Here is a 21775-nt window from a genome sequence, read left to right as displayed (position 1 = left end):
ATGTAATTACTGTACCTTTTTCTTCCCTTTTTATTAATATCACATAGATGTGTTTTTTTTGGTACTTTATATAGCTGTAATGAGGCTATGAAGGAAAGAAAAATCCCATCCACTTCCACTATAAAATAATCTGCAATAGTGATTCTGTCCCACTGGGATTAAACAAATTAAAACATATATTTTCGGGGAAACCCCCTGTTTTGCAATGTAACTACGGTACCTTTGTCTTCCCTTTTTATTAATATCACCTAGATGTTTTTCCTTTGGTACTTTAAATTGCAATAATGAGGCTATGAAAAAAAAAATCACATTCACTGCCACTATAAAAACAATCTGCCCAGGGTTAATGTCCCATCATAGTAACAGGGCAGAATGGGGCGGGATTTGCAAAAGCCTGAATTGAGTCACTATGATAACTATGATAACTATGGGTTGCTATGATAACTATGGGTTGCTATGGCCAAATGAGTCACTATGATAACTATGGGTTGCTATGGCCAAATGAGTCACTATGATAACTATGATAACTATGGGTTGCTATGGCCAAAGAGTCACTATGATAACTATGGGTTGCTATGATAACTATGGGTTGCTATGATAACTATGATAACTATGGGTTGCTATGGCCAAATGAGTCACTATGATAACTATGATAACTATGATAACTATGGGTTGCTATGATAACTATGGGTTGCTATGATAACTATGATAACTATGGGTTGCTATGATAACTATGATAACTATGGGTTGCTATGGCCAAATGAGACACTATGATAACTATGATAACTATGGGTTGCTATGGCCAAATGAGTCACTATGATAACTATGGGTTGCTATGGTAACTATGGGTTGCTATGGTAACTATGATAACTATGGGTTGCTATGGCCAAATGAGTCACTATGATAACTATAGTGGCGTTTCCATAAAGCCACTTTTTGCGCATTAACAGCTTAGTCGCAATGGAAACACTTCAAAATGCGAATAAACTTTCATTATCCGCAAAAAAGATTATCCGCTTGGAGGAGGATTTTGAGGCTTAATCGAATAAACTAAATGCGCAAAAGTGAATGGAAACGGGTCAGACAATACATTCGAATAAAGTATGACGTTCTAGGTCCATTTCCCCTGCCGCTTTGTCCATGGTATAGCGTTAGCCCACAAAACAAACCTGTTGTTTGTTACACACGGAGTGACACGGACCATGTGTAAATTCCTCCCGTTTTCACCTCAAGCCATCGGTGGCGAGCGAACCCTTCCTCATCCCACGGTGTTGCGTGCCTGAAGTGCCCAATCTACAAGCTCACAGGCACAGCAGTTCGCATCCACGTCTCCGCGCCGCGTTGTGAGCTTCCAGATCGGCCACCTGACCTTCCAGAGGACGCTGAAACTTCCACTGTGCAGCGACGTGACTGCGGTTTTCCCGGTGAACCGGTAGCTTTATGTATTGAGAGGAACTCTTGCCAATTTCGTAAGAGACTCGTCGCCAATTGTAATATATTTAAAAGTTATTTGGGGCCATGATGATGACGACTGATAATCCCTTCTTCCCACTACTAGACAGCGACCGAGTCACAGCAGTCAGACGTGCAGACGGTGCAGTGATCAGGTTCGGTCTGAAAAAAATCAGCCCGATCAACTCTTGCGACGTCGCTAATTCGAATGACACCCGCAAATGGAAACATGCTAAATTCGCTTTGTCTTAATGCATATTTATGATAATTCGCTTCCCTAATTCGATTAAGTTTATGGAAACGCCACTTATGATAAAAGGTTACTTTGTTTTCATGGGAGCAGAGAAAGCATGTGCTTGTCTGTTATCTGTCAAAATATTGCCAAAATGGGAACATATTCTGTGATTATGGAAAAAGGAGAAATAGCTGGCAGAGGTTATTAGTTTGGTTACATGTGCTTGGCAGTGAATGAAATACAGACAGTAGAACTACTATACATACTGTACGTTAGGTATGTAATAATAATACTAAATAAAATTATTAATTTGACTCAAAACTAAAAACAAAACATTTCCTTGTTTACAGACGGCTGGAAGTGTTCCACAAGTGTATATACATATACATATACATACATATATATATGTATGTATGTATTAATAATACATACGTCAGGTAGTTCCACCTCTTACAGACAGTAGAACATCGTAGAAGGTTAAGGTAGTAGTGTATATATGGTATATAAGGTAGTAGTGTATATATGGTATAGGGTTAGGGTTAAGGTAGTAGTGTATATATGGTATAGGGTTAAGGTAGTAGTATATATATACAGTATATTAATACATACGAAGAGGTGGGCGATATGGCGATAATTATCGTATCGACGATACAGCTTTGCCACGATATGCCTTTTCAGATTATCGTATGTCTCGTGATACAAACAGTCAAGGCTCTGATACAGCGAGTGCACGTTCTATGAGTCACAGCTCTATTGCTTAATTTATACTTCTATAGTACGGTGGTGTAATTCGCCAAAAAGAACAGATCTACAAGCTAACAACGTGTCGCGGCTCAACGTGTCATATAGCTTGAGGATCTGTCCCCCTACGGCCCCTCCCCCGGGCAGCACGCAGACAGGCTACGAGTGTCTACACTGACTACTGAGTTGTAACTGTGCAGGAGCACCGAGCACACTGGTCCGCCATTTAGTTTCACTTTCACGGGACTTTGTAAAGCGTGATGCAGCTTGCCATGCATTCTTTGAAGCATATTTTTAATAATGGATGCATTAAACTAACAGGACGCAAACTACTTTATCCGTCCTGCTATCGCTATCAGCCATCTCACTGCAAAGCTGAGCTGTGTGTGCTGGAGTCTCCACTCCACAGCTGTGTGTTCTGGCAGTATTGATGAGGTGATTTAGATCGCCTTGTGAATCCATGCTTCTGTTTTTATTAACTACAAACAAGTAGCTATTTGCCGCTATTTGTAAAGTGCTTTGTTTGTTATGCTTTCACCGTTGATGCATGCGTGTGTCTAGCGGTGAAATCGTCGCGTCTATTTCGCGTCTATTTCATAATTGGCTTAGTTATAAAACCATGCCATTTTTGTTAGCAGAAAAGCTAAAAGCTAGAATGATAACTGTATTGTAAAATACGGAGTAATTCTGTAAAAAGAAAGCTTGTATCATAACAAACATCCTGACTGGTTGGTCCTAGGGTAATTTGTTACCCTGACTTTGGTTGGTCCTAGGGTAATTTGTGTTGTTGTCAACCTGTGGGTCGAGACCCCCAGAGGTCCCGAAATGATTTAGCCAAATTGTTTTGAAAATAGCCGATCTACAAGCTCACAACACTCAAAAACATTTTATGGGAACCCATAAAACATTTCTTGGACCCATTTGAATGACCTGAACCATCATCACACCAACTAGTAAATATTTTGAGGTAAAAGATGTTAATTGTTTAATCAAAAATCAAAATGTTATCATTAAAAAAAATCATAGATTAGGCTATCTATCTTTCTATCTGCAGCATAACAATGAATAGATTATCAATAGAATATCTGTGTGGGTCTAATAATCATAATAAACCTAAAAACTTGCATAAAACAGTATTGTGATAATATCGTGTATCGTGATACTGCATGGAGAGTATCGTGATAATGTTTTTTTCCAGTATCGCCCACCCCTATCATACGTCAGATGGTTCCACCTCTTACAGACAGTAGAACATGTAGTAGTGTATATATGGTATAGGGTTAGGGTTAAGGTAGTAGTGTATATATACAGTATATTAGCTCACTTACTGCCAATTTAAAATGCCCCTCGAGTGGCACTAGTGCCAGAAGCCTCCATAGACTCCCATGTAATTTATAGTGCACAGATCATGCACGCCCATGCACAGATCATGCACCATGTTTGTGCAGGCTGTTCACAGCTTTCAAACAAAAAAAAAAGATTGGAAATCCGTTCAGGCATTCATGATTTATCAGCCATAATGTTTTCTTCAGATGTAAACAAAAATGGCTGCCATGTTTGAAAGATGGGGTTGTATGGGGGGTGGAACATGCAAAATCGCGATTGAAATCATGTTTACTAGATTTAATTGGGTCCAAAAAAAAAAAAAAAAAGAAAATTCTAAGTAAAAGTCGCCCAAAGTCGCTTGGCAGGGAACTCCATAGTGAGAAAGTTGCTCTAAAAGTCGCCTGGCACTGTATGAGTTAGTAGTACATACGTCAGGTAGTTCCATCTCTTGCAGACAGTAGAACATCGTAGAAGGTTAAGGTAGTACTATGGTATATAGGGTTAGGGTAGTAGTATATATATGGTATATATTAATAATACATATGTAAGGTAGTTCCACCTCTTACAGACAGTAGAACATCGTAGAAGGTTAAGGTAGTAGTAGTATATGGTATAGGGTTAGGGTTAGGATACATACGTGAGGTAGTTCCATCTCTTACAGACAGTAGAACATCGTAGAAGGTTAAGGTAGTAGTAGTATATGGTATAGGGTTAAGGTTAGGGTACATACGTCAGGTAGTTCCATCTCTTACAGACAGTAGAACATCGCAGAAGGTCTGCTAAAGGAAGACATGAGAAGATCTGGAGAAGAATCTCATCTGGTAACGTAACCATGGAGACGCCTGTACACACACACACACACACACACACACACACACACACACACACACACACACACACACACACACACACACACACACACACACACACACACACACACACACACACACACACACACACACACACACAGTTAGGCATTTAGCAGACGTTTTTAATCCAAAGCGACTGACAATAAGCAGGTAATACACATCACTATAATAAGCAAGATAACATGTCAGAACATTAACAACATAACAAATCCATAGGAATATCAATCTAGAAAAACAATAACATAGGTAGACCACAGAGATGACTATTACTGTGTGTGTGTGTGTGTGTGTGTGTGTGTGTGTGTGTGTGTGTGTGTGTGTGTGTGTGTGTGTGTGTGTGTGTGTGTATCACATCCTGTAATGAGTGGATTGTAAAGATTCTTTTAGATTTGACCATAAATAAATAACTAATGATTTTAACTTCCATTCTGACCAGTGTGTTTACATACATATATGACCATTACTTATCATAGATGATGTACCATACATTGATATTATATCATTATATCATATGAGAGTCTTTACTTTGTTGAAATGTATTGAAGTATTGAGTTTAATAAACTCTAAACCTCTCAAGCTGATTAGACAGACTGACACTCGTTAATAGAAGGTTAGATAACATATTAATTAAATATCAGCTGATTAGACAGACTGGCAGTCTGTTACTAGGACTGTCACCATATGACATTTTACATGACCATTTATTGTCACTCAAATAATTGTGATTAACCATTTAATTGTGTTTTGGCCGTTGACTTTGAAGTTGCACATGGCAGATATGACACATAACCTAAATGTACAAAGAAATGACTGACACATCTGACAACTTTATACAGTACTTAATTTTTAGTGCACGGATCATGCACGCCCATGCCTACGTGTGTGCACGCTGTTCACAGCTTTCAAACAAAAAAATCTGCTTGGAAATCCATTCAGGCATTCATGAGATAGAAGCCATTATGTTTTCTTCAAATGCAAACAAACATGGCTGCCATGTTTGAAATATGTGGTTGCTATGGGGGTTAAACATACAATTTCGCGATTGCGATCATCAGGCCTAGAATTTCGTCAGTTTAGGGGCAAGGCCAATTGGCCTTTGGTGTTGTCAAATTTTTGAGGGCACAAAGGCCAAGTGCCAGGGCAGGAAGGCCATCATTAAAACAATGATTTTAAGTCCACACCACAGTCATAATTAATTTAGCTTAAACGTTAATGTTTCATGTAATACCTTTCAATTAAATAAATATCAAGAACCTGTTTATTTCTGTTTTGCCATGTGCAGTGGTGTAAAGTAACTAAGTACATTTACTTAAGTATTGTACTTAATTGTTTATTGTAATTTTGAGTATTTCTAACACTTACTTCTACTCCACTACATCTCGGATCCAAATATTGTACTTTTACTCCACTACAATTATTTGAAATCTTTAGTTACCAGTTACTTTGCATATATAAATTATAATAATATTAAACATACAAGAACCACTTTAGCCCTATTTAGGCTATTTGAAAATAATCAAGCTTGTAGAAAAAATAGCAGATCTACAAGCTCAAGATGTGTTGCATAACTATGCATTGTGAGCTTGTAGATCTGCTATTTTCAAAAATGTTGTACTTTTACTTTTGGTACTTTAAGTACATTTTGATACCAATACTTTTGTACTTTTACTCAAGTATATTTTGAATTTGAGGACTTTACTTGCAACGGAAGTATTTCTACATTGCAGTAGGCTATTGATACTTTTACTTAAGTAAAACATTTGAGTACTTTTTCCACCACTGGCCATGTGCACACACGCACACACGCACACAAACTCCTCCCTCCCGTTCGCAGAGTGATCCCTTTCTCAACAATAATGTACTTTCTGACAGTTCAGCCTCTTTGATAAAGAATAGCTTTTGGTTCCCTTAGCGCTGCATTTTGGTTGTTGTCCTGAGCTCAGCAGAGCTCCGTTTGAAGGCATTCGTTCACACATTCTGATTTATTCAACAGGCTGCGTTAGATAAAACTCCTGTTTAGCCCGGTGATGGTTTTGTGTTGTAACTTGTATAAACACTGTGTCGGGGGACTCCGTCGTCTCCACTATGCGGCGGCTGCTATGCTGCTACTACGAGCGTAAATGGAATCTACTACTGGTCATGTGCGCAGCTCAACCAACCACGCACTGCTGTTACCGTAATGACTGGACAATCGCGCAGAGGAAAAAACGGTAAAAAGCAGTTAATGGACTGCTGTGGGCGCCGGGGCACCACGGCCACTGTGGCCGTTTGGGCATGTCATTTTTCGAGGGGCACACGGCCAAAGAGAGGGGCAACAACGGCCATGGCCGTCGTGGCCGCCGTGAATTTCCTGCCCTGGCGATCATGCCTACTACATTTTTGGAGGTCCAATTATTATTTATTTTTTTAATGGCTGCCAACTTGGGAAACTCGAGCCCTGGCGGCCTCTAACAACGGTAATAACTCAGGAAAATCGGGAGGGGGCAGCAAATGAGTGAACAACAGTCATTATGGTGGTATTTGGAGATCTGATATTTTAACATCAGTCATTATGGAGCTACTTGGAGATCAGACATTTTAACAACAGTCATTATGGTGCTACTTGGAGATCAAATATTTTAACATCAGTCATTATGGTGCTACTTTACTTGGAGAGACGTGTATTTTAACATCAGATTTGTTATAATTTATTTGATAATAAAGTCACCTGATGAAGACTCCTTCCTCCTTCGTGTGCGGCGAGCGAGAACGAAGGTCTGCTGCTCCTCTCTGATGGACAGGGACGTGCAGAGAATGTTAGAGAGGCAGGGGCTGACATTTCTAAAAGGTCCCTTTGGTGGAAATATTCACAACGCGCTGTGTGAGCTTGGAGGTCGGCTATTTTCGGTGCTTGATACCACACTGAACTAAGCATAATCAAGTGAATACTGGAGATGTGGCGTAACAACATGGATTTCTACACAGAGAGGGCAATTCTTTCAACATAAGATGCTGCATTCAAGTTCAGTTCATGGACAAGGCCATTCTCTTGAATGCTGACTTCAGGTATGGCATGGAAAGGAGGGGATTTACATTTCTTAAGTATCATGCATAGTAATAAAACATAAGGACTGCAGGTTGACACTAGAAACGGATGGGGAGAGAGATTTCTCCCTGTCCGTAGCAAGAAGTACCCGCGGCCACCGTTGTCAACCGTAGGGGCAGGAGTGTGGAAAATAACATTTCCTCTGCGAAAAGACTGAAAAGATGTCGTTCTTATACCTCTTTGATACCAACATGGAAAGCTCTGTCTCTTGAACGTCCTTCTCTTATTGATTAATCACCAGATTCCAGAGTGTGGTTCATTCAGCCAATAAGCAAACTTTTGACATGCGTTTGGAATCGTATATCCTCCTTTGACTGGCTGGTGATATAACGTTAACTGACACAAAGTATTTATAAACAGACGTGTGTGGATGACAGAGACATTAGAGTGAAATCCTGGTCGGGGGTGAGCTGAGAATCAATATGGTGCAATATGTGGTGCGCGGCCCCAACAGGGGGCAGAATTGGAGCGGAGAGCGGGTCGGCACGGACAAACCGTAGACAAACTAAGCATGTCGACGTAATTACTGCACTAAACTCTCTCCCCCAAAACGTACACAACATCAAACATACACAACTATAAACTAGATCAGGGGTTCCCAAACATTTTTGTCTCAGGTCACCCCATGAATATTGTTTTAATCCGAGGCACCCCTACATTATAATTTTCACTCCCAGCACCTTATATTTATAGCATATCGTCGTTGTCGGGTGGAAACCTTGTATGTCCAAAACCGTTTGTTTTGTATTTATCATCTATAAAATGAACTAAACTAGTGAAAACAGCCGATCTACAAGCACACAACGTGCTTGTAGATCGGCTGTTTTCACTAGTTTTGTGTGACAGTCTTGTATGATGAAGCAGGGCTTTGCTTTACCGAAAGACGTACACATTTGAAACTTGGAGATACAAGGTTTCTGCCCGACAGTGACGATATTTTAGTGATTATGTTGCGAGGAAAATGTTGAGATAATAGCCATTTTGGTTAGAACTGACTGAAAATAACTTTGTACTTCAAGTTTAAAAGAATACTAAATATTTTTTACTAAATAAGTGTCCAAATAAATTCCAAATATTATCAAATGATCTCGCGGCACCCCAGGGTGCCCCGTCACCCACTTTGAAATCCCCTGAACTAGATGTCTATGTGTGAAGACCTCTGAACTAGATGTCTATATGTGAAGACCTCTGAACTAGATGTCTATGTGAAGACCTCTGAACTAGATGTCTATGTGTAGACCTCTGAACTAGATGTCTATGTGTAGACCTCTGAACTAGATGTCTATGTGTGAAGACCTCTGAACTAGATGTCTATGTGTGAAGACCTCTGAACTAGATGTCTATGTGTGAAGACCCCTGAACTAGATGTCTATGTGAAGACCCTGAACTAGATGTCTATGTGTGAAGACCTCTGAACTAGATGTCTATATGTGAAGACCCTGAACTAGATGTCTATGTGTGAAGACCTCTGAACTAGATGTCTATGTGTGAAGACCTCTGAACTAGATGTCTATGTGAACACCCTGAACTAGATGTCTATGTGTGAAGACCTCTGAACTAGATGTCTATGTGTGAAGACCCTGAACTAGATGTCTATGTGTGAAGACCTCTGAACTAGATGTCTATGTGAAGACCTCTGAACTAGATGTCTATATGTGAAGACCTCTGAACTAGATGTCTGTGTGAATGTGAAGACCTCTGAACTAGATGTCTATGTGTGAAGACCCCTGAACTAGATGTCTATGTGTGAAGAAGACCTCTGAACTAGATGTCTGTGTGAAGACCCCTGAACTAGATGTCTATGTGTGAAGGCCTCTGAACTAGATGTCTATGTGTGAAGACCTCTGAACTAGATGTCTATGTGTAGACCTCTGAACTAGATGTCTATGTGTGAAGACCTCTGAACTAGATGTCTATGTGTGAAGACCTCTGAACTAGATGTCTATGTGTGAAGACCTCTGAACTAGATGTCTATGTGTGAAGACCTCTGAACTAGATGTCTATGTGTGAAGACCTCTGAACTAGATGTATATGTGTGAAGACCTCTGAACTAGATGTCTATGTGTGAAGACCTCTGAACTAGATGTCTATGTGTGAAGACCCTGAACTAGATGTCTATGTGTGAAGACCTCTGAACTAGATGTCTATGTGTGAAGACCTCTGAACTAGATGTCTATGTGTGAAGACCTCTGAACTAGATGTCTATGTGTGAAGACCCTGAACTAGATGTCTATGTGTGAAGACCTCTGAACTAGATGTCTATGTGTGAAGACCTCTGAACTAGATGTCTATGTGTGAAGACCCTGAAATAGATGTCTATATGTGAAGACCTCTGAACTAAATGTCTATGTGTGAAGACCCTGAACTAGATGTCTATGTGTGAAGACCTCTGAACTAGTTGTCTATGTGTGAAGACCCTGAACTAGATGTCTATATGTGAATACCTCTGAACTAGATGTCTATGTGTGAAGACCCTGAACTAGATGTCTATGTGTGAAGACCCTGAACTAGATGTCTATGTGTGAAGACCTCTGAACTAGATGTCTATGTGTGAAGACCTCTGAACTAGATGTCTATGTGTGCACGTGAAGACCTCTGAACTAGATGTCTATGTGTGAAGAAGACCTCTGAACTAGGGCTGCACGGTTAATCGTTTTCAAACCGAAATCGCGATGTGAAATCTCGCGATTAGCGAATCGCAAAGGCCGCGATTTTCTGCGAAGTTGACTTCCCAAGCATTATGCAGACGTTTTAATTTTTGAAATCCGTTCATAATTAATTGACTAATGAATGATCAAATCATGCTTCCTAAATATACCCGCGCATCGCTGCACCGCGGATTAGCCGACATTAGGGGTTCTCCTCAGAGCAGGAGAGGAGCCAAGCCAAGGCATGACACTGTCTGTCTAACAGCACGTAACAGTGTATTTCCCTTCCAACGGAGTACTCCATGGCTACAGGTAGTGAATGTTCTGGTAATCATTATAAATATAACATCTTTAAATCCTTGTGCATAGATTAGATCCCTTTTGTCGTAAGCTGAAAGTGAAAGTAATTTCTGTGCAACTGCTGCGAGATACTTGGCCCCTCCTCCGTCCCTCGCACACATGTGAAACTTATGGTGTGTGTCTTATGGTGCATTTTTTTGCCTTGATAAAACTTAAGCAAGGCAGCGACATACGGTACTTTCTTCCTTGACAATAATGAGAGGCAGACAAAACCATTACTGACATTTTGCTGAATATAAAAACGTTTTATATTGCTAATAAGCAAAGTAAAATGGAATCTTTTGGAAATATAATTGAACTGAATCAAACCTTTTGCCAATTTGCCTAGTTAGTGATAATCAATTCATTTTTAAATATAAACACACAATAAATATTCAAGGAAGCTTAAATGATGTTCTTTGGTTAAATAATTTCCTTGACAATGAGAGGCATTATTACTGAGATTTTTCTGAATATAAAAACGTTTTATATTGCTATAGCAAAATAAAAAGTAATCTTTTGGAAATATAACTGAACTGAATCAAACCATTTACATGATTGCCAATTAGCCTAGTTAATAATAATCAATTTATTTTCTAAATGTATTACACAATAAATATTCAACGGAAGCTTGATCTAAGGTAGTGAAATGATTTTCCTATGGTTAAAATAATTTATTATATCATCCTTTTAAAAAATATATATATATCACTTATCCTACCTTGAAATAAATATATAAATACAGGGGTTAAGGTTCTCCGTCCTGGGGATGGATTTCCGTCCTGAGGAGTCCCTAGGGTCCATTTATGAGATCGAGGCAGATTTGCCAAAAAAAAGAAAACAAAAAATGGGAGTGGGGGGGTGGGGGGTGTAGCCATGGCCGTGATGTTAATAACATGACCGAAATCGTCAAAATGCAGCATAATACTTGCTAGTCAAGTCAAAATAAATTTCCGTCTTAGGATTTTTTTTTTGCTTTAGCCCCTGTAAATATCGCGAATAAAATCGCAGTCGCAATATTAGTCAGAAAAATCGCAATTAGGTTTTTTCCCAAAATCGTGCAGCCCTACTCTGAACTAGATGTCTATGTGTGAAGACCCCTGAACTAGATGTCTATGTGAAGACCCTGAACTAGATGTCTATGTGTGAAGACCTCTGAACTAGATGTCTATATGTGAAGACCCTGAACTAGATGTCTATGTGTGAAGACCTCTGAACTAGATGTCTATGCGTGAAGACCTCTGAACTAGATGTCTATGTGTGAAGACCTCTGAACTAGATGTCTATGTGAAGACCTCTGAACTAGATGTCTATATGTGAAGACCTCTGAACTAGATGTCTGTGTGAATGTGAAGACCTCTGAACTAGATGTCTATGTGTGAAGACCCCTGAACTAGATGTCTATGTGTGAAGAAGACCTCTGAACTAGATGTCTGTGTGAAGACCCCTGAACTAGATGTCTATGTGTGAAGACCTCTGAACTAGATGTCTATGTGTGAAGACCTCTGAACTAGATGTCTATGTGAAGACCTCTGAACTAGATGTCTATATGTGAAGACCTCTGAACTAGATGTCTGTGTGAATGTGAAGACCTCTGAACTAGATGTCTATGTGTGAAGACCCTGAACTAGATGTCTATGTGTGAAGAAGACCTCTGAACTAGATGTCTGTGTGAAGACCCCTGAACTAGATGTCTATGTGTGAAGACCTCTGAACTAGATGTCTATGTGTGAAGACCTCTGAACTAGATGTCTATGTGTGAAGACCTCTGAACTAGATGTCTATATGTGAAGACCTCTGAACTAGATGTCTATGTGTGAAGACCCCTGAACTAGATGTCTATATGTTAAGACCCCTGAACTAGGGTTGTTCGATTAATCGATTTTTAATCGTAACCCGTTTTTTTTCCTTTGGACGATTTAAAAAAATGGAAATCGTAAAATCGATTTTCACTTTAATTAGGGAAATTCTTACTCATTGGAGCCTTGCACGCGCAAAAAGTACACAGCCCCGTCCTCCTAAAGCAGGACGACAAGGTCCGACACCAAATTAATACTACTTTCTATCTGATGTGTAATTTCTTTGATGCGCGTTTAGCGCACGTCAGACTGAGCAGAGTTCACCACCGCACTGTGCTCACTCGCGATGGTTCAAGCAGCAAACAGAACAAAACGCTGCTGAGCTGGTAAACTTACTTACTTGTTGTAGTTTGAAAGAAGCTTATTAATTCTGTGTTACCCACCTACTGACTGTCTACTCCTACTGTCCCTGTCACTGTGTTAATTTTGCGTCGGGAAGCGAAGCGCTTCGCCTCCGTTTACAATCAGTCAACATCTCCGTGCATGAGTGGTGCAGGGCAGGGGCGTAGCCAGGAATTACATTTTGGTGGGCGAAATGCCTACCAAAATGCCTCACCAGCCTCCAAGAGCTGGCTTGTTTTGGCTGTTTTGTCACTCACTATTGATAATGAAACACTAAGGACGCTAAGTTGTATGTGATTGTTGCACAACTAAAGTTATTATTATTAATACCCTTATTGTTTTATTGCATTTTGCTATTTGGCTATATAAAAAAAATCAAAAAATGAAACAATAATGAAAAAAAAAAATCATTTCCTTGCATTTTTTAAATGAAAACAAAATAGTTGAAACAATGTATTATTCTTTTAACAAAAAATCGAAATCGAAATCGAAAATCGGGATTTCAGAGAAAATAATCGAGATTTTATTTTTTGGCCATATCGAACAACCCTACCCTGAACTAGATGTCTATATGTGAAGACCCTGAACTAGATGTATATGTGTGAAGACCTCTGAACTAGATGTCTATGTGTGAAGACCTCTGAACTAGATGTCTATGTGAAGACCCTGAACTAGATGTATGTGTGAAGACCTCTGAACTAGATGTCTATGTGTGAAGACCTCTGAACTAGATGTCCATATGTGAAGACCTCTGAACTAGATGTCTATGTGTGAAGACCCTGAACTAGATGTCTATGTGTGAAGACCCCTGAACTAGATGTCTACGTGTGAAGACCTCTGAACTAGATGTCTATGTGTGAAGACCTCTGAACTAGATGTCTATGTGTGAAGACCTCTGAACTAGATGTATGTGTGAAGACCTCTGAACTAGATGTCTATGTGTGAAGAACTCTGAACTAGATGTCTATGTGTGAAGACCTCTGAACTAGATGTCCATATGTGAAGACCTCTGAACTAGATGTCTATATGTGAAGTCCTCTGAACTAGATGTCTATGTGTGAAGACCCTGAACTAGATGTCTATGTGTGAAGACCCCTGAACTAGATGTCTATGTGTGAAGACCCTGAACTAGATGTCTATGTGTGAAGACCTCTGAACTAGATGTCTATGTGTGAAGACCCTGAACTAGATGTCTATGTGTGAAGACCTCTGAACTAGATGTCTATATGTGAAGACCTCTGAACTAGATGTCTATGTGTGAAGACCCCTGAACTAGATGTCTATGTGTGTAGACCTCTGAACTAGATGTCTATGTGTGAAGACCCTGAACTAGATGTCTATATGTGAAGACCTCTGAACTAGATGTCTATGTGTGAAGACCTCTGAACTAGATGTCTATGTGTGAAGACCTCTGAACTAGATGTCTATGTGTGAAGACCCTGAACTAGATGTCTATATGTGAAGACCTCTGAACTAGATGTCTATGTGTGAAGACCTCTGAACTAGATGTCTATGTGTGAAGACCTCTGAACTAGATGTCTATGTGTGAAGACCCTGAACTAGATGTCTATATGTGAAGACCTCTGAACTAGATGTCTATATGTGAAGACCTCTGAACTAGATGTCTATGTGTGAAGACCTCTGAACTAGATGTCTATGTGTGAAGACCCTGAACTAGATGTCTATGTTTGAAGACCTCTGAACTAGATGTCTATGTGAAGACCTCTGAACTAGATGTCTATATGTGAAGACCTCTGAACTAGATGTCTATGTGAAGACCTCTGAACTAGATGTCTATATGTGCACGTGAAGACCTCTGAACTAGATGTCTATGTGTGAAGACCCTGAACTAGATGTCTATGTGTGAAGACCTCTGAACTAGATGTCTATGTGAAGACCTCTGAACTAGATGTCTATATGTGCACGTGAAGACCTCTGAACTAGATGTCTATGTGTGCATGTGAAGACCTCTGAACTAGATGTCTATATGTGAAGACCTCTGAACTAGATGTCTATGTGTGAAGACCTCTGAACTAGATGTCTATATGTGCACGTGAAGACCTCTGAACTAGATGTCTATATGTGAAGACCTCTGAACTAGATGTCTATATGTGAAGACCTCTGAACTAGATGTCTGTGTGAAGACCTCTGAACTAGATGTCTATGTGTGAAGGCCCCTGAACTAGATGTCTATATGTGAAGACCCCTGAACTAGATGTCTATATGTGAAGACCCTGAACTAGATGTCTATGTGTGCATGTGAAGCCCTCTGAACTAGATGTCTATATTTGCACGTGAAGACCTCTGAACTAGATGTCTATGTGTGAAGACCTCTGAACTAGATGTCTATGTGTGAAGACCCTGAACTAGATGTCTATGTGAAGACCTCTGAACTAGATGTCTATATGTGAAGACCCCTGAACTAGATGTCTATGTGTGAAGACCTCTGAACTAGATGTCTATGTGTGAAGACCCTGAACTAGATGTCTATGTGAAGACCTCTGAACTAGATGTCTATGTGTGAAGACCCTGAACTAGATGTCTATGTGTGAAGACCTCTGAACTAGATGTCTATGTGAAGACCTCTGAACTAGATGTCTATATGTGAAGACCCCTGAACTAGATGTCTATGTGTGAAGACCTCTGAACTAGATGTCTATGTGTGAAGACCCTGAACTAGATGTCTATGTGTGAAGACCCTGAACTAGATGTCTATGTGTGAAGACCCTGAACTAGATGTCTATGTGTGAAGACCTCTGAACTAGATGTCTATGTGAAGACCTCTGAACTAGATGTCTATGTGTGCATGTGAAGACCTCTGAACTAGATGTCTATGTGTGCATGTGAAGACCTCTGAACTAGATGTCTATATGTGCACGTGAAGACCTCTGAACTAGATGTCTATGTGTGCATGTGAAGACCTCTGAACTAGATGTCTATGTGAGCAACGTGCCTGGTTCTGGAGCAGGGGAGCTTCTCTCTCCTCCCTCCGGTCCCCAGCGCAGCATGGAGCAACAGCTGCTGCTCCTTTAGGAGGAGAAGCTCTGGAGGAGTGTTTTCCATGTTCTCCATGTTCTCCGAGTGCAGAGCCATCAGACCGTCCTCCTGGAGCTCCTCACAGTTCTCCCCGTCCAGAGCCATCAAACGGTCCTCCTCCTGGAGGAGAAGCTTCTCCTCACAGCTCTCTGAGTCCAGAGCCTGGGGGGTCACACGGTCCTGGGGTTTCAGGAGGTCAGAGGTCAGAAGGTCCTGGGGTTTCAGGAGGTCAGAGGTCAGAAGGTCCTTCCTCCGTCGCTTGCTGCTCCTCTGCACGTTCAGCTCCTGTAGAGGCCTGTTCAATAACACAATATTATTATTATTATTAATATTATCATCATCAGCTCAATGGCCTCAGCTCCCATTGACAGCCCATACATCCTAACAACAACACCAACCATTGACAGCCCATACATCCTAACAACAACACCAACCATTGACAGCCCATACATCCTAACAACAACACCAACCATTGACAGCCCATACATCCTAACAACAACACAAACCATTGACAGCCCATACATCCTAAGAACAACACCAACCATTGACAGCCCATACATCCTAACAGAAACAACACCATTGACAGCCCATACATCCTAACAGAAACACCACCCATTGACAGCCCATACATCCTAACAGAAACACCACCCATTGACAGCCCATACATCCTAACAGAAACACCAACCATTGACAGCCCATACATCCTAACAGAAACACCACCCATTGACAGCCCATACATCCTAACAGAAACACCAACCATTGACAGCCCATACATCCTAACAGAAACAACACCATTGACAGCCCATACATCCTAACAGAAACACCACCCATTGACAGCCCATACATCCTAACAGAAACAACACCATTGACAGCCCATACATCCTAACAGAAACACCACCCATTGACAGCCCATACATCCTAACAGAAACACCACCCATTGACAGCCCATACATCCTAACAGAAACACCAACCATTGACAGCCCATACATCCTAACAGAAACACCACCCATTGACAGCCCATACATCCAAACAGAAAAGTGAAATCATTTGATTAATCTCTCCAACATTGCAGCTGTACTGAAAGCTTGAATTATCCTCCATCTGCAAAGTGTTTGTTTGTTTGATAAAAAATATTTAAAACATCCACGCTAGAGACATGTTATGAGCGACTTTCTGTCAATGCAACGCTGTGTGTGCAGGTAATTATTGTTCTAAGTGTTGGAGGTTGCTGGTCCTGTGCACCACCCGTTTCTAAAAGTCTCATAATGCAGGAGGCAGCGGGACGCGAGCGCTTCCTAAGTTCAACACTGACAGAAAGAAACTCATAAATGCTGGTAAATGGTGCACTAAATATAGTATATATATATATAGTGCCTTTATCCAAGGCGCTCTACAGAGATTGTGTGCATAACATGTCTATGTTTATTAGTCTCGCGTGGCCAGACTGTTGCCTCCGCGATTTGGGCAAATGCTCCCGGCATACAGTCTGGCAAACGGAAATAGAAACAATGAGTGCGAGATAAAGCGGATGTGACGCAACCGCTCCCTTGGTGCAGTACAAGATACACTACACCACTAAGATACCCATGTGCCTGACTAAATACTGGTCTACAAGATACACTACACAACTAAGATACCTGTCTGTCATTCAATGTTATAGGAGTTAAATATCTGTCATAGTACTGTGTTCTGTCTGTCTGTCATTCAATGTTATATGAGTTAAATATCTATCACTAGTCCTTACCCGTTCAAAGATATGAGCTCCGAAATGATGTGCAGTGTGTGGGTTATGGGGTGTGCACTGTGCACACAGTATATGAGGGATGGAAAGTAACTTTCTGGTGCTTGCATGATAATATGTAGGAGCATCAAAGTAAGAAATACCTGTTTCGTTTAAAGGCTACAGAGATACTGTGTACCCCCCCACCCGCCTACACACACACACACACACACACACACACACACACACACACACACACACACACACACACACACACACACACACACACACACACACACACACAGCTGGTTAACATGTTGCCCCATGCTAGATGCAGAATAGATATGCCTCATGCTAGATGCAGAATAGATAGTAGATACACCATAAAAATGCTAATATACAGCATATGATTTGTGAAAGTGACAAACGGGCTTCACAGTTATGTTAGGTGTGTTCATATGCTAATGGTGATGCGATTTCAGATCAATTGCTCCAGCCACTGAGGAGAAACGCTGTGACAGACACTCACTCAGACAGACAGACATTCGCAAAATCGCAAAATTATAGTATAGATAGTAGGCTACTGTGTTCTGTCTGTCTGTCATTCAATGTTATATGAGTTCAATATCTATCATAGTACTGTGTTCTGTCTGTCTGTCATTCAATGTTATATGAGTTAAATATCTATCATAGTACTGTGTTCTGTCTGTCTGTCATTCAATGTTATATGAGTTAAATATCTATCATAGTACTGTGTTCTGTCTGTCTGTCATTCAATGTTATATGAGTTAAATATCTATCATAGTACTGTGTTCTGTCTGTCTGTCATTCAATGTTATATGAGTTAAATATATATCATAGTACTGTGTTCTGTCTGTCTGTCATCCAATGTTATATGAGTTAAATATCTATCATAGTACTGTGTTCTGTCTGTCTGTCATTCAATGTTATATGCGTTAAATATCTATCATAGTACTGTGTTCTGTCTGTCTGTCATTCAATGTTATATGAGTTAAATATCTATCATAGTACTGTGTTCTGTCTGTCTGTCATTTGATGTTATATGAGTTAAATATCTATCATAGTACTGTGTTCTGTCTGTCTGTCATTCAATGTTATATGAGTTAAAAAAGGACCTCAATTAATATAAACAAGCCCAAAAGCTGTCTTGTAGTGTTTATCCTTTTAGTTGACCTTGTACCAGTGAACTGTGTGTCATGAAACTGTAGCTTTTCCTATGAAAACTGACAATAAAGACAATAAACTATTAAATCGCTCTAACAAAGAGAGAAGTATCATTAGCCTCGTGAAGCTAACAGTAGCATCAACACAACAACAACAGCCTTAAAAACAACATAAACAAAGTTTTAATCAACAAATTCAGGTGAAAATAAAGACTTTAATCCTTAATAAGTAAACATGTTTATTAATGATGCGTCATCAGCAGCGCGAGCTCAAAGCGCGCTACAGGAAAAAAAAACTACAAATAAAAACTAAACAAACTACATACCTGCTGTCACGTGACATGTGCGTGTCCATTAGGCTGTGCTGAACAAGAAGATGATCATTAATCCACTCATTAATGAGGTTTTAATTCAACTAATCAGGGTTTAAATTAAATTAAAAGTGAATAAACTGAAGAGCGGGACGGAGGTTTGTTTCAACGCGCCGCTTCCCTCCCGCAGAGTCACGTGGGGCTCTGTCCGGCGTTCCCATTGGCTGCTGGCGGTGGAGGTCGTCATTCCAATGCGACGGTTTCCGTGCCGGTTTTAAAGAAAGGCATGACGGGATTTGTAGTCTTAACTCTATGTGTGTAGTCCTTACAATGCACCGCGCCGTGCACCACCACAAGGACCCCTTAGTTGAAAGAGAGATGAAGCACGGACCCCTTAGTTGAGAGAGAGATGAAGCAGGGACCCCTTAGTTGAGAGAGAGAGATGAAGCAGGGACCCCTTAGTTGAGAGAGAGATGAAGCAGGGACCCCTTAGTTGAGAGAGAGATGAAGCAGGGACCCCTTAGTTGAGAGAGAGATGAAGCAGGGACCCCTTAGCTGAGAGAGAGATGAAGCAGGGACCCCTTAGTTGAGAGAGAGATGAAGCAGGGACCCCGGCCTTAGTTGAGAGAGAGATGAAGCAGGGACCCCTTAGTTGAGAAAGAGATGAAGCAGGGACCCCTTAGTTGAGATAGAGATGAAGCAGGGACCCCTTAGTTGAGAGAGAGATGAAGCAGGGACCCCTTAGTTGAGAGAGAGATGAAGCAGGGACCCCTTAGTTGAGAGAGAGATGAAGCAGGGACCCCCACAACCTGTTTATAGATTCCATATAATTTCATTGTTTGACAGCACAATCATCAGTGTATTTTGGATTCATGTCAATTTGTATTTTCAGATATTTAACCACTTGAACCATCAATACTTAATAAACTTGACCTTTCACTCTGTACTTAGTCTGCTCTTTTTCCCCTCTACACCAAACCTCTTTGCTGAAAATAGCCGATCTACAATCTCACAACGCCTCGCTGCGAGGCGTTGTGATCTGCTATTTTTGGCTTAAGAATATGGACTCTAGGGTTATAAAAAAGGGGAAAAAAGTTTTTCTATCACTCAAAGATTTGGAGGACCCCCTGTAGTAACTCTGAGGACCCCCTAGGGGTCCCGGACCCCCTGTTGAAGACCCCTGGACTACAGTAGCCTACAAACCATACATCTTCTAGACCTACTGTACATACAGTATGAAACACAGCTGCTAAATGCATTTTAAATCTTTTTTTTCCCCCTTAGGCCTACTATCTAAATTATCTAAAAAAAAACACAATGCATTCCAAAAGATGTATAGTATACCCTGTAGGCTTATACACAATATATTATAGCCTGGCTATAGGCCTATATTACACAACACGACATAGCTGTTTAACACCATGCTGTACCTCCAACTGTATACAGTATGTTCCCCATTTTCAACTGTTTTTGTTTATTTACACTTGCTTTGGCAATGTAAACGTATGCTTTCTCATAAAGCTCCTTTGAATTGAATTGAAATTCATGTAAATCGGTGAAATAATTTAGTGCTCAGTTACATTAATTTAGTTAGTTAGTTAGTTAGTTAGTTAGTTAGTTAGTTTAACCCTAACCCTAGTTACATTAACTAGAGATTCGCGGCCGCTGGCGCGGCCGCTCATATCTAGAAATTGTGCCCTAACGGGCGCTCATATTTGATCATAGTCATTGAAGACACAGAACTGTTTTAAAGTAGTAGTGTTTCTGGCAATATCAGCAAAAAGACAAACGAACAGACAGACAGAGGAAATTTAATATATAGTGTGTTGTTACTTTGCTCTCTCTCTCTCTCTCTCTCTAGCCCCTGATACATGTGGCAATATTTTCATCAATATCAAGCAGCAATGACCAGATGCGTCAACTGGCACCAGTCATGTTGCCATACCTTATCAACAGGCATGAATTTATTTTAAGAAGAACATTTTATTTTTTCCCCCCTTTAGCCAAGGTATGGAAGTTGCCATACCCAATTGACGCCTCTGGTCGTTGCTGGTTAAATTGCTACGTGTATCAGGGGCTTCTCTCTCTGGTGGCCCCCTCTCTCTGTCCCGTACTGGGAAAGATCATAATGTCTGCACTACACTCTCCCTGCCACCAGGGGACACAGTAGGCCTACTACACTCAAAGTACACTGCACCGTGCGTGGAACTATTTGTAAGTATGTGTTTCGGCCGGAAGGTTTATAATGGATGTACTATGATGTAATTCGCGTCATAGCATTAAATTATTGTTTTGTTTAATTGTACATCGTGCAAGTACAATACGTTCAGGGAAAGCAGCTAGGAATGTAGGGGGGAAATGCAGCGATGTATGTGTGAATGGGGGAATGTGTAGAAGCAGTGGTGTGAGAGTCTATCAATGACATGCTTAAACGGCACCATGAGGCTGGGCTTGAATTAGTAAGGAGATGGAACAACTAACAGTGTGATAAATGTCAGCGCTCAGGTTTATCTGTTTGTATTCAAGGTGTTTGTCGCCCTCATGTGGAGAAAAGGAATAACTACAAGTAGAAGTCGTCAATAAATCCAGTTTTCACTCCGTTCTTAAAATACGATGTTTAGAAACAAT

At 40.5% G+C, this 21775-nt stretch overlaps 1 protein-coding gene across 1 annotated transcript in view; it reads right to left on the bottom strand.

Moving 5' to 3' along the window:
- The window catches only part of skp2 (S-phase kinase-associated protein 2, E3 ubiquitin protein ligase), a gene marked incomplete at its 3' end in the record, with an annotated part of 31898 nt that extends 12600 nt beyond the window's left edge, over positions 1–19298 (bottom strand). Inside the window, exons 1-4 of the mRNA XM_080743703.1 lie at positions 19163–19298; positions 15846–16227; positions 7331–7388; positions 4485–4596 (exon numbers count right to left, since the gene is read on the bottom strand). Coding sequence (XP_080599829.1) covers positions 4485–4596; positions 7331–7388; positions 15846–16227; positions 19163–19191 — 581 coding nt within the window. The 5' untranslated portion in view covers positions 19192–19298. The remainder of the gene's footprint in view (positions 1–4484; positions 4597–7330; positions 7389–15845; positions 16228–19162) is intronic.
- Between the last annotated feature and the right edge of the window lie 2477 nt (positions 19299–21775).

This window comes from Nannobrachium achirus (genome assembly GCF_963921795.1).
Source record: "Nannobrachium achirus genome assembly, chromosome: 15".
NCBI classification, from domain to species: domain Eukaryota; kingdom Metazoa; phylum Chordata; class Actinopteri; order Myctophiformes; family Myctophidae; genus Nannobrachium; species Nannobrachium achirus.
The sequence above is the reverse complement of the archived record's forward strand: the minus strand, read 5'-3'. Positions and strand labels throughout refer to the sequence as shown.